The following is a 13,584-nucleotide window of genomic DNA, read 5'->3' as shown; positions in this document are numbered from 1 at the left end:
TTTCAGAGCAGATGTTGAAACTTTATTCATGAAACACTTTAGCTGCCCACTCTAATTAACATCAAATATGAATAATATCAACCCTGCTCATAATAACAAAAGTTATAACACAATATAATGAGCCAGGTCATTTGTGCCCAAATCCAGCACCCTACTTTTCCCTTTCTACCAGATTCTATGGAGCTGGGAAGAAAGGAATTTATCCGTGGAGAGAAACATTTGTGCCTCTGGATCCCTTAACCGTGGGGCCTGGAATAGATCTCAGTGCCTCGATCACTCTCCTGCAAACAGGAATGCCACCTGCGGCAAGAACATGGTTGAGGGACTCTTTTAGATATTCGTAATGAATTGTGATTGGGGTGACACATCTTATGAAATATTGCAGCTGACTGGACTGGTTCACTCTGATATTTCCCTCTGCTTCCTGGAAAGTGGGTGGCAAGACCCATTAGTTTAACTCAAGTGAACTGACATTCCTCAGCTCTACCAATTAGACTCCTTCACGGTGGTGAAGATGGACAAGAATTAGATGTCAGGATATGAGGCGGAAAGTGGAAAGTTTGAATTATTACAGGTGTGGTGCTGCTGCCTCCATAAAACGTGACTTCCTCCCATGTCACAATGAAAACCCAAGTGGCAGAGAAGGTTGCCATGTCTTTGAAGTACTTCCTGATGTCCTTGGTGGCTCTTTTCAAGATGACAGGGTCCATGGTCTCTCTGTAATAGATCTCGCCTCGAATTCCATTGTGCACATCTGCCCAAAATGGAGCAATGAAGGCCCTCCCATCCGTCAGGGGAAAGGATTCTGGTGTAAACTGGCTCACTAGCACATTGAAGGAGACAACACCGTTGTTATTGACCTACAAAATAAGAGAGGTTTTGCATAATGGATCTGAAACCAGGACAACTTCACAAACAGAAACAGGCATTTGCCTAATTGTAGGAATGGAAAAGACTTCTCCGCTACTGACTTAGAAACCCCAATGTCAGCACCACAGTTCAAAGGAGAAGATTCCTGTACTTTTGGTACGTGCTGGTTTTTCTTCACTTTCAGTTTGTAGTCGGCTTTGTTTCTTATTAATAGTCAGTCTCAATTTCATGGTGTCTGTCCTATCTCTGTTGGCACTTACCAAATACTACCAGGTTGTGCCTGTGTGTGTGTGCTAGGTCAGCCTGGGGGCAATGTGGGTAATTAAGCTAGATTCAGAATGACAGATTCGAAATAGAAAGGAAAAACAAAAACACAGAAGCAATTAAATTAAAATTTGAGGAGCTTGCTATTAGACCTTGATTCCTAGTTTGTAACAAAAGAGGAGAGTCAGAGAAAGATAAATCAAATACTCTTTCATTGAACTCAGATCTCAGGATGAACTGTATTCCTGCTCTAGATGAGAACATTAAGACTTCTGTTGATGTCACTCAGAACTGAAAACTCAGAACAAGGACAAGGTTAAGACCTACAGATGTCCAATTCCATTCCGCCTCTTACAGTTTGATAGCTTCCTTGTACAATCACTGCCTCAAAATTGAGACATGAGTACTTTACATTATATATGTAAATGACTTACTTATGGTGATTTCTTCGTGATTTGTAAATGGTTCAGGAAACTTATGCAATTACAAAACCTTACCGCAAATCACAAGTCAGTATGTTCCCTTGCACAGGACCTATGAATAACCCAGCCTCTGCCTGTCTCTGAGGTGAACTGATTTTCCCAGTGACTTGCATAGCTTGGGAGCAGAAACTTCCATAATAGGAATGCATGCCGCTCCTGCATAGGGAACACCGGGGCCATTTTCCTTTATATTCCAGTTGTTTAGGTCCCTATTGATCAATAACATCATGAACATTAATAGTGACCCACAGGCAAGGGATCTGCACCTAGGTAAGGGCACCTTGTCATGCCTTGGAAACAGGCATATGGGGTTTGGGGAAGGAAGATGGAGATCACACTAGAGGGATGTTAACAGCCTTTTGTCTTCAAGTAACAGGGAACAACCCAGAAGCTTGCCAAAGGACTCTACTACTCAAAGACCTAGAAACTCAAAATGATTTACCCTGGAACACGTATGCCCCAAACTATGGTTTATCCTTTGGCAAGGGCAAGAATTTTTCAGGCTCCTTACCGCATTGTGTAATGGAGGGGAAAAAAAGAACTTAACTAAATACATTTGTTCTAGAGACCTGGGAAGCTAAGGTTCTGGGAATGGAAGTTCTGTACTCCCCTCTCATCTCCAAAATCAGGTCAACACGTTCCAAAACTCACAGTCAGCTATTACAAACACAGACTAGGGAGGCCCTGCTGTGAGCCGAGCATAAAAGGCATTTCAGGATGCCAGAGCGATGTGTTTGCTAGGGAATAATAGGTGTAATTAAAACACACAGACTCGCAGAGGAAGCTGGCAATGACTCACATGTGTTTTGATTATATTCTATAGTTAAAATCAGTGGTTCTCAAACTTTCGTGAGCTTTGGAATCACCTGGAGGGTGCATGAAATTAGATTACCAGGCTCTCCTCCCAAAGTTTCTGATCCAGTAGGACTGGGTTGGGGCCTGAGATGTGACGTTGCTACCAAGGGTCCAGGTGATGTTGATGCTGCAATTCAGGGTCAATGGTTAGGTAATAGCCACTGGCTAGGTATTGGAAGAAGGAACTATTTTTGAGTGGGACTCAGCCCTCACTAGCTAGTGATGAATCAGCTGTACATCAGAAGTTGGGAAAGCAGAGGTCTCAGAAGTGGAGAGGACAAGAGGTGGAGGTGCTCAGAGTTCCATTCATTTCTCTGAGCAGGACACAGACTAGGATAGGCTATGGTATAGTCTACATATAGCTCCTTTAATCCCTCAGAGCCAAAGATAGAAAAAGGCTCAGCCACTCTGAACCTTTCTCTTGATGTGCAACAATCTCACTAGCGGCTGAACCAATGATCCAAAAAATCGCCTGAGTATGCAGGTGCCCAGGGGAGCTCTGACAGAGAAAGGTACTATTTCTTAGTGCAACCGTGACAATGGTACCCTCTGGCATGGTACAGACCCAATGAGGGTGGCCAATTCTGCAAACAACTCTTATATGATAGTTGATTAGCCCTAGCTCCAACTTTGCTTCAAATTGGTTGGAAGCCCAAGAACAGCAGGTACCTAAACTTTTCTCACCCCCAGAAGGGAAAGAAAAATGATATTGCTCCTATTGTGGTTCATTGTATCTTTTTATCTTGTCGAGTAGCAGAAATAATGTTCATGGCATTGGGGCCTCTGCTTCACTTCTGTGTTTAATCACCCACAAAAGCAATTTATTGCCCTGTATACTCCTCTACTATGAACATTAGCCATTAAATATACCTTTGACTTTCTTAATCATAAAACCTATCAGCTCATGAAATCTCAGAACTTGTCGTTTTGGCTGCCAATAAATCCTCCATTCCAGAGCCTTGGGAGAGGGTATTTAAAATGCTTTCCTTAATGACAAACAAAAAAGAGTGCCACAGAGCAACAGCTGGGCTGCTCCTCCACTTACATAGACGGTGCGGTAAGGAACGCCGAAGAAGAACACCGGGATGGCCAGCTTGATTTCAGATGAGCTTCCGTCATCTACTTTGGGGGTTTTGGTGTCATTCTGCCAAAATGGATACATGAGCTCCCTGGGCTGAGCTGTCAAGAGACACGGTGGTTAGGCCAATGACAGCTCCCTCTTGGTTTTGGCAAGCTACTTCCCTCTCACGTAAAGCCAGCTTCTCTGAGTATGGCTTCCTAGCTAACCACAAGTCAAAGAGCCTTGCCTTTCATCCTAACCTAAGTCATATGCAGGCCTTTACCTTCTGCTTCTGGAAAAGGGGGAAATAGAAAGGACACTATTTCTCCTCAGGGAAAAGCACTTTGTGCTCCATTCTGAGGCTACGGTGCATTTTGGAGAGCAATGGTGAGAATCTGCTGGAAGGCAGGGAAACCACACTGCCTGGAGTTGTCAGAGTACTGCAAGGCAGCCTCTAGGTCTGGCATGGCTCAGGAGGCCTTGCCTCTTGGCTAGAGAGCAAGGTGGAGAGAAGGTGGTGTGGCTATGGTGTGCCCTTCTAGGCTAAGAATTCTACTATCAGGTCTTCTCCTGAAAGGAGTCTCCTCCCTCCTGCTACACAATAGGAGAAGAAGATACCAGAGCCCTGAAGGAAGTAAACAACAGTTGGAACCAGGACAAAGTGGGAGGAGAGGGTTTGTAGTAACTGGCCTGTGAATGACCTTGATTGAGGGCTGGCTCTGAGAGGCTCTGTGCCCATCTCCTGCTCACAAAAGGCAGACATGGGATCTTCTGAGCCCAGGGAGGTTGGGCACTTGAGAACTCTCTGGAGAGGAGGCCCAGGGCGCTTCCTCATCCTCCTGGTCAAAGGTGAAAGTCATCACACAAACACATAGGCCCTTCCTGTGACTGTGTCACCACCTCCTTGGGTACTTGGCTTATTTCTTCTAAGTTTCCCATTCTAACTCTTGCAAGGCGTGGCCTGGTTTGGCAAAAGAAATGAGATAACTTCCCCAGGGTCTATGTTACTAAGCACCAGGTCCAATTGCATTTATGAAATTATCTACATTTCAGGTCTCTTTTCTCTGCCTCTGTTCTTTCTTCTCTTGAATAAAAAAAATAGAACAATGAAACATCATCTCTTTTTTTCCATTTTAAAAAATTGTAGTTTTCAGGGACAGCAGTAGATCCATTCTGGACTTCTGGCCTTAGCTCTTGAGATCCCTGCTCACGGCCATCCAGAGGCTGGCCCCTTCATGCCCATTTCCACGTCAGGCCCTCTTCTTGGGAAAGTCCCTGTTCTGCGCTGATGGAGTCGATAGGATTGTGAGCAACTAGCCAAGGACTGTCCTGCTCCGTTGGGAGTCTTGTTAGTGAAGAGAAAACAGCTTACGTACAGGAGCGCACAGAGTGGACAGAGAACAGCCCAGGGCACTGGGCAAAGTGCCAGCTCCCTAGTTTTGGAGCAGAGCAGGGAAAGATCTGCCTGGACAAAGAGCTGATCTCTTTCTGAGGGCTCACAATGTAGGAGAGCAGAGGAAACTAGCCCAGGCATTAGTGTGTGTGCCTTGTTCCCCTAACCCCAGAAGTTTCAGGGAAACCAATCAACTCAACCTGTAGGAGGCACTGTCCATAGTTTATCCCAGGAGCACTGAGCCAAAGGGCAACACTCCATGTTACAATCAGTTCTTGAAGCAGGATTAACATTCCTGTTTACTTAACAGTAACAAACTCTAAATTCCTGTAAGGTAGGGACTTGGAAAAAACTTTCTTTATAATAATCCCTACTACAACTTTAGGCACAGACACTAAATTGAGGGTGATAGATTTCCTCAAACAAATAGTAACAAATAAAGTCATGCTATGGATTTGTCCTTCATGGGGAACTTTTTAGGTGGCATGCCCAAGTAAGAAAAAGGCATTCAACTTGTGTTAAAGGGCTCAAATTCACCTTGAATTACAATAGTGTTCATGGAAAGGTTAATTGGTATTTTGGACAGTGTTGGCCAATTTGCCTAGGATGGGAAAACCCATAAGCCCTCACGGAGCAGAAAGAAAATAGCATGAAGATTGTCCTAATTTCTCTGTCTGTCCCAAATGTGAAACAAGTTTCAAATTTCTTCTTTTCCTCAGTGATCCTGACTAGTTTGTGATTTTTGAACAGGAAAGAACACGCAGTTGAAGATTTTCAATCTTAAGAACAATACAGACAATATGGATATCTAATATTATAAATATTCAATAAGTACTTGTTAAATAAAAAAAGAATGCTTAATAAAAGGGAGTAGGTTTGCCGGGCACAGTGGTGTATGCCTATAATCCCAGCAACTCCAGAGGCTGAAGCAGGAGGATCGTGAGTTCAAAGCCAGCCTCAGCAAAAGTGAGACACAGCAACTCAATGAGACCCTGTCTCTCAATAAAATACAAAATAGGGCAGGAGATGTAACTCAGTAGTCAAGTGCCCCTGAGTTCAATCCCTGGTACCCAAAAAAAACAAAAAGTGAGTAGGTTTAAACTACAGCAATTTCCATCTCAGAAGCCATTTTTAATTTCTTAAAAATTATATAGATAAATATAAATAGCAGCATGTCCTATCAATAGTATCAGAGTTTGTAAAATAAGGAATATCTCTACCCATGCTTGCTCTAAGCTGAAATGTTCACAATAAACATAACTGTATTTTCAGGATTCTTTTTTCACCCAAGAAAATATACTTTCTTGCAGTAAAGGTAGGAATTTGGAGTTCAGCAGGATTGTTATGGGGTTTACACGCTCTAGCTAGTTCAATTCACCCAACCTTGGAAAAAGTTGTGGCCTCACATGGTCATACAGATCTGTTCATCTAAGACTTGTAACCATGCACCAGCTGAACTAAACAAACATAACAGCAAAATAAAGAAAGACACTTTAGAATTCTAGCCATAAAAGTTCAAGATCAATGTGCACTGCCCCATCTTTCTTGTCTAAAATTTTTTAAAAAAGAAAATAACAGCAAAAAATAAATATGTGTGACCTTTCATTTACCCAGGGCAGAGCTAAAAGAAAAAGGACAGAGAAAAGAAGGAACCACAGAGATGATAATTATCTTATTCCACTTGCAGTTTTAAATTTTTGACCATGTCATATGTCACTGATACACAGTCACCAACACCAGTGCCATTGTAACTTCTTAATTTGGAGCTAAAATAAATATATTTTTTAAAGTCTCCAATACAAGTTAAATGCCTTCAGGGAAATCAATGATCAGGCACCTCCTCTACATACTTTTAATAGAAATAATTTGCATTATTTTACAGAACTCCTTCAGTATCTACAAATTGTGTTCCACGTTAAATAAAAAAAAAGTGAGAATGTAAGTGAACATCATTCAAAGTTAATGTATTTTACCCTCAACAACAGAATTTAATTTACATTTTTTTCTCAATATATCTGTAGACACATGTACATCTGCCCTTACAATCATGGTTCCAACAAAAGTGTCTCTTTATAAATTCAAGAGCATGCTAATCGAGAGCTTTATGGAATTCTGTAGTACTCACCTTGGTGCCGTACAAGTGCGAAGATGAAAGAGACCCAAATTCTAAGTAATGATGAATAATTCATCCTGGAATTTTAAAAAGAAAAAGAAAAAAAAAATCCCCAGCTTGCCAGAGTAAATAGAACACCAGGTGTGTTTGGTGGCAAATCCCAAGACACATCACAACCATCATAGAACAAATTCACATCACAATATCAATAGTTCTGAGTTGGGCTGAAATTCCCTGAAGGCTGCAGGTCCTCCTAAGTTCAGCACTTCAAGAACAAGTTAGACCCCAGCAGAAGCCATCTGGAAGTGCAATGAGATCACGCAAATTGTCAGGTAATTATACAGGATCAACGAGAGCAGCTCTGAGTAAAGGTGGCATCTGATTAAGCCCCCCAAAAAGAGCACCTAACTCCACAGGTCCAGGTCTCGGGCTGTGTCTCAAGAACACAAAATCTGAGACTGGCTTTTCTAATTTTCCCAAGGGCTTTCCATCAGGATCAAAGAAATGTTGGTTAAGACACCATGCATTTCTACAGGTAGGGAATTTATTGTTTGCCATTACCTTCTCAATGATTTGGAGCCAACCCATCATTTTACCGTTCAGATTCATGTGTTGTCTGAGGCTCTCTACCAACTTTCCATAGCAAAGTGAATGATAACTACATTGGTAATAAAAAAGAACCACACCAGCGTTGCTCCTTGGAATGACAATAAAGACAGAACCCAGCACACAAGCAAGTAATTAGTTCCAGCAAGTTAATTAAAGAAAGAACATTGCAAAACTGGACATGTTCTCACATTAGTTTATAATCAGTTCTACTAGTGGTTTTGCCTTTCATTAGGAGCATGGATGGTGTGTGCCACTCCCAAAGCTAAGATGCAAACACACATGTAAGCCCCAACTTAAACACACACAAAGTATGTGTCTAGCCTCTGAAATTTGTCCCCAACAGTGTTCTAACAGAAACTTATCATTGGAGGTTATCACCATTCTCAGTCAAACTTTCATGAAAAAGCAAAGAATTCATCTTGTGAGACTTTTATTGTAAATCTCCAGTTGTTAAGTTATACACATTGAAATTTGAAGCACATATTAAATATTAGTCAGTTTCGCTGAAAATGGCACAGAACTTCAGTAGAGACACACACCGTTCCAGCGGAGCAGGTGCTACGCAAGTTTAAGACAGGAGCCCTTAGGGAAACAGTGCAGAGAACAGTAACGGAGGATTCATTTAGACATTTGTATTTATGAAAAATGTCACTAACCTGTTCTGTAGACACTGGAGGAACTGAGTCAGAAATATTAAGCCAAATCTTGGTAAACCAGGAAAAATTAGGTAAAACAAGAATTCATGTCAGTTCTCCTCAACTTGCTGCCAATTATTTCTGTTTCCTGAAATGATGTCTGAATCCGTACTCTTAAAACCAAAAATTCAGTTAGTTCTGCGCTAGAGTCAGGGAAGTGTTGAGTTGCAATCAAGGTTTTTTCTATTGATTAAGGAAAAGTAAATCTAAAGATCAGTTTCAGGATTGCGTAGAGAGGTCCTTTCCTTGAAAAACTAGACCTTCCCCCCCCTTAAAAAAAAAGTAGATTCATTTGGAAATGTCAGGGACTTGGAGCTGAAGCCTTGGTTCTTTCTGATCAGAATCACTTTGCACTGAAAAACACAAAAAGAAAACCCCCCTTCTCCTTTTGTACCCAAAAGAAGGCAACTGTATAATGTTACAGAATTAGCATCCACCGGCATGGGATTAAAACTGCAAACAAAGCAGCTGCCTCCAACATTTAAATGAAGTTGGGTTTCTGCTGAAGTCTCTCTCTTTTTTTTTTTTTTTTCTGTTTCTTTTCACAGATAGAATCTACTCTGGTTTTTCACAGGTATGCATGAAGTATTTAAAGAAACTTTCCCAAACTTTTCTAGGTTTTATTCCCTCTCTTTTCTCCCTGACACACGCGGTGCAGCGGGAAGGACAGGGCACTTTCTGGGCAAAATTGAATGATACAAATCCCAGGGCGAGGAAGGAGCTTCCTCAAGGGGAAGCCCAGCATGTCCTGGACACGTCCACTGGTGCCCACTGAGGATCCTCACAGGGAGAGGGGCACAGACCCCTCCTGAGGAGAATGTGCAGTAAGTAAGGAACTTCAGAGATATTGTACCAGGGGAACATGTGAGCTCCATGCTCCCAGGCATCCAGTGAATGCAGGATGAGAAAAAATGGCTGCTGCTTCAACTAAGTCTACTGCCCAAAGTGTTCAAAATGAAATTTGGTAAGAAAGAAGTAACTTAAATGCAGCAGCAGGAGTCTTTTTCAAATTAGTGAAAATCTTAAAATTATTTCAAAGTTTTCTCTGAGCAGACATTGAAATGCTCACTGTACTAAAATAAATAAATAAAAATAAATAAATAATTCCAGGTCTGGGCAAGTTGTCCTAAAATAGAAAAGAGTGTTGGAGGAACTAAAATTTTAGCCTAAATTATACAATATTTTTTTCCAAAAGTCTATGATCATTCAGTAGGTTTTGCACAGTAAGTGTATTCTCTCACTAGTAATATGAACCATTCACCTCTACTTACTTATAATGTGAACAGTCTGTCTCCCTCCAAAAGGCACATATTTATATAACAGAAGATCGAGTTTTGGGGGTGCTTATGTGAAGTAAAATTAAACCCAAATCCAAGACTCACCTAGGGAAGCTCTGTGTCCTGTTCTTATTAAGGTTTTAGTCCAATGGTCAACCTAAATGTTTTGAAGCAAGAGTTGGCTCTATTTAAAAAAAAAAAAAAAAATACTGCTAGTGGCATACTAATTTCTTTGGTCTTCTTTTTTCAAGCACTCAAGGATATTTCCATCTTAGCCCTTTGGACCCGTATTAAATGCCTCACCCTTCTTGATGCAGGACTGCTGCTGGGATAGATGCCATCTGGGTCTAACCAGACACACCGGATGGTGGCAGGAATGAATGAGAATGACTTTGGGAGTCTGGCTGCCAGTAAGCGCCAGGTGCCTGGGGAGAGACTATTCTGGCTGATCACTGTTGGGCTGGGAAGTTGGTCAGTGAGTGGTCACAGATGGACAAATGACAAAAAATCTCTTTTCCTGGCATGTCAGCAAGAGGACTTATTTTGTTGAAGCTGTGAGGTGGGCAAAGACTTCTGCCAAGATTTAGATGGGGTGGGTGGGGTGGGGGTGGCTTGGAGCTAGTCACCCAAGACATCTGTGCCTCACAAAGATGGCACAGATTAATGCTGCTTTTAGGCAACAGGAGATACCACAAACAAGACAAAAGAGAAAATGTTTCTTTTCTTTTCTTTTTTAAACTGGGGATTAAACCAGAGGAGCTATACCACTAAACTAATTCCCAGCCCTTTTTGTTTTTTATTTTGAGACAGGTTCTTGATAAGTTGCTGAGGCCTTGAACTTGTAATTCTGAGGTCCTGGGATTATGGGTGAGCCCCACTGTGCCCAGCTAGAATGGGCCTTCTGTGAGGAATATTTGTGTTTTGTTTTGTTCTCTTAAGTTTCTTACACCTTTTCTGTGAAATAGATGGTCAGATTTGAGCTAGTTTGAAAGGATGCAGCTGCTACTGGTTGCAGTAGACAGAGATGCTCCACTTAGATCCTCTTCCAGAGAGATATGGGCCATGTGGCTGGCAGCTCAACTCCTTGGGACCAGCATCAGCACTGGAGCAGGGGCACACTTTTCATGGAGTGGTCCCTGGTCAGTAACAGAGCAAAATGGGGTAACAATGGCCTAACACATTCCACTTAAAGCAGGTCTCCTCTGTTGGGTAGATTTGCTCCTAAAGTCTCAGTGGTAAAGACTATTCAAGTGAAGCAGTTCTATTGTGCAAAATCAGTGCATAGCTGGGAAAAAAAAAAAAATATATATATATATACACACATATATCACACATATATATATATATATATACACACATATATACATCATTTATTATGCACATACCCCATGCATGTTTATTCTATATAGTTCAGTAAAATTATGTATATTTATATGTGCAGCCATGTGCTACATGACGATATTTCAACCAACAACAGACCACATCTGCAACATGGTCCCATGAAGACTGTATAACTTAGTGACATTATAGCCATCTTAGTTTGTGTAAGTGCACTCTGTGATATTCACACAATGATGAAATTGTCTAATGATACCTTTCTCAAAGGGTGTCCCCATGAAGTGGGGAGATATAGATATAGATATAGATAGAGTATACATGTACATACACACAAGTGCATGGACATATATACAATGTGCATGTGCATGTGTGCACATGTGCACACACACACACACACACACACACACACACAAACACACAATAGAGCTATCTGGGTAGATGCTCCTGAAGATTTTGACTTCCCAAATTTCTTCAAACTTCTGGGCCTTCAGACATGTCCCCTTCCACCCCATTAAGAGCTAAAGTTTCTCCCAGCACAGGAAGACAATAGAGAGAAGTTTCAACCACAGGCAATGGTCGCCCTGCTAGAAAACTGCTCCCACCTCCCTGCTATAATCAGGGTCAGGTTGCAGCATAACCCAGCCCTTATGCCAGGCCTGAGTAAAGAGAAAAGACACTATACCTTTAAAGGAGCTGCAAGATCTGGCCAGCACACACTGGCATGGGGAGGGGGAAGGGGAGTACCCAAGAGGCTGGATTCAGAGGGTGCTCCACGGGGGAAGCTGGATCATGACACAGAATAAGGGAAAGGTCACTGACCTGGGCACACTTTCTAGTGAGATGGGCTTTAACACTATGTCAAGGACCCCAAAGGAAGGTGCAAACCTTTTCCTAGGGTAGCCCCTAGAAGTCTGGAAAAAGTGGTGGCTCACATTGAGTGAGACTGAGATGCCTGAATTACTGTGGCAGATGGCAGAAGAAGGATTGAAAGGCTCAGGGGACAGACACACCAGCCTCTGAGGCCAGGAGGATTATACTGGCCTCACCTAGAAGCGCAGTAGTGATTCCCTTCTGCAGGTCAGGACTAATGCTGGGTGGTGATGACAGAGCTGGCTCCCTGATGGCCACAGAGATGATGAGCATCAGAGACCAGGTAACAGCACTCTACTGCCTGAAGCTGGGGGGGGGGGGTGCAGGTCATAAATTTTATAATGACCTAGAAGATCAGAGTGGTAGTTAAAGGGACTGGATTCATAAGGAGCTCTGGAGATGGTTAATAGAGCAGGAAATCCAGGGGCAAGGTTGATGGGCCACCAGCAAGGATATTGCTTACTATACACTTCACAGAATTTTTAAAAAGAGGAAGAATGGATGAGCAAAGACTGAGACCTGCTGTCTCAATAAGAAGTTGCCATCCGTGCTCAGTTTCTGGATCTGAGTCGGTCTTCAATCTAAAATCCTTGGAGTAAAAAGGCAAATGGTCCCCAAAGGGAAGCCCTCTGCACTGACATGGCAAATATACACAGATGTGATTATGCCAGACAATCCTTAGAAGACCTATTGCCATTTACTCAAGAGACTGCAGACTGGGCAAAGGGGCATGCTCAGACATTTTGAGGACTGTTGGACAAGGGTTGAGTTAACATCAATTTCGGAAGAGCCCATTAGAATGCAAACATATAGGACTGGGGAAGAAAGAATCCTGACAAAGTCGAGGGTACAGTAAACCCACAGGGGCTGCGGAATCTAGATGTCATTTTTCTAGTCCATTTATATCTGGGATTGACAAATTTGGTGCATCGTGTCCTTGGTGTGGGGGTAAAGAGTGATCATAGTGAGGAAGGCAAGTAGAACCCTCTAAAATAGCTTTCTCTATTCCAGTCAAGAAAGTAAATACTAAAGAATACTGCATCTAGCTGGGGGGAGGTTGGTCAAGAGTAGTATTACCCTTCAGAACAGGGGCATGGACTTTACCATATTTCCATTTAGCTGGCCAGGATAGATACTAGTGATTGTGAATTGCCTCAAGCTCAATCAAAGTAGCCTCAATTATAACTGCTCTGCTAATATAGTTTCTTTTCTAGAGCCAATTGACATGGTTGCAGGTGTATGATATATGATCACTCATTTGGCAAATACATTTTTCCCCTGTTTGAATCAATGACTTGTGTGGAACAGATAGCAATACACACTTTTGCTCCTACTGTTATGGTTTGATATGCCTTGTTCCCACCAAAACTCATGTTGAGGCTTGTGGAAGATGTTTGGGTCAGCACGGCTGTTAGTCAGCTTTCCATAACTATGACAAAATGCCCGAGGGAAATCAACTTATTGGAGGAAAGGCTTATTTTGGCTCAGAGGTTCAGAAGTTTCAGTCCATGGTCAATGGGCTCTGTGTACACCTGTGGTGAACATGACAGACATGGAACACATGGTGGAGCAAAACTTCCCTCCTCGTAATGGCCAAGAAAGGAAAGGAAAGAGGAAGGAAGGGGCAGGGGGAAAAATACACCTATCAAGAGCATGTTCCTCCAAACCTCCTTCCTCCAACTAGGCCCACTTCCTAAGTTTCTACCACCTCCCAATAGCCCCTTAGGCTATTGAATCCATCAATGAATTAATCCATTG

The 13,584-nt window shown here is 42.3% G+C and overlaps 1 protein-coding gene across 3 annotated transcripts in view; it reads right to left on the bottom strand.

Annotated features, from left to right (window-relative positions):
• LOC124958662 (tubulin-specific chaperone cofactor E-like protein) overlaps positions 1 to 13,584 on the bottom strand; it is a 138,590-nt gene that overhangs the window by 60,507 nt on the left and 64,499 nt on the right. The window contains exons 1-5 of one of the 3 annotated variants that reach the window (XM_047516969.1): positions 9,724 to 9,832; positions 8,303 to 8,454; positions 7,050 to 7,114; positions 3,517 to 3,650; positions 573 to 860 (exon numbers count right to left, since the gene is read on the bottom strand). In XM_047516969.1, coding sequence (XP_047372925.1) covers positions 573 to 860; positions 3,517 to 3,650; positions 7,050 to 7,113 — 486 coding nt within the window. In that variant the 5' untranslated portion in view covers position 7,114; positions 8,303 to 8,454; positions 9,724 to 9,832. Of the gene's footprint in view, positions 1 to 572; positions 861 to 3,516; positions 3,651 to 7,049; positions 7,115 to 7,598; positions 7,667 to 8,302; positions 8,455 to 9,723; positions 9,833 to 13,584 lie in introns of those variants that run through there. The other 2 variants (XM_047516970.1, XM_047516972.1) reach the window with 2 other exon arrangements.

This window comes from Sciurus carolinensis, chromosome 11 (genome assembly GCF_902686445.1).
Source record: "Sciurus carolinensis chromosome 11, mSciCar1.2, whole genome shotgun sequence".
In the NCBI taxonomy this organism is placed as follows: domain Eukaryota; kingdom Metazoa; phylum Chordata; class Mammalia; order Rodentia; family Sciuridae; genus Sciurus; species Sciurus carolinensis.
The sequence above is the reverse complement of the archived record's forward strand: the minus strand, read 5'-3'. Positions and strand labels throughout refer to the sequence as shown.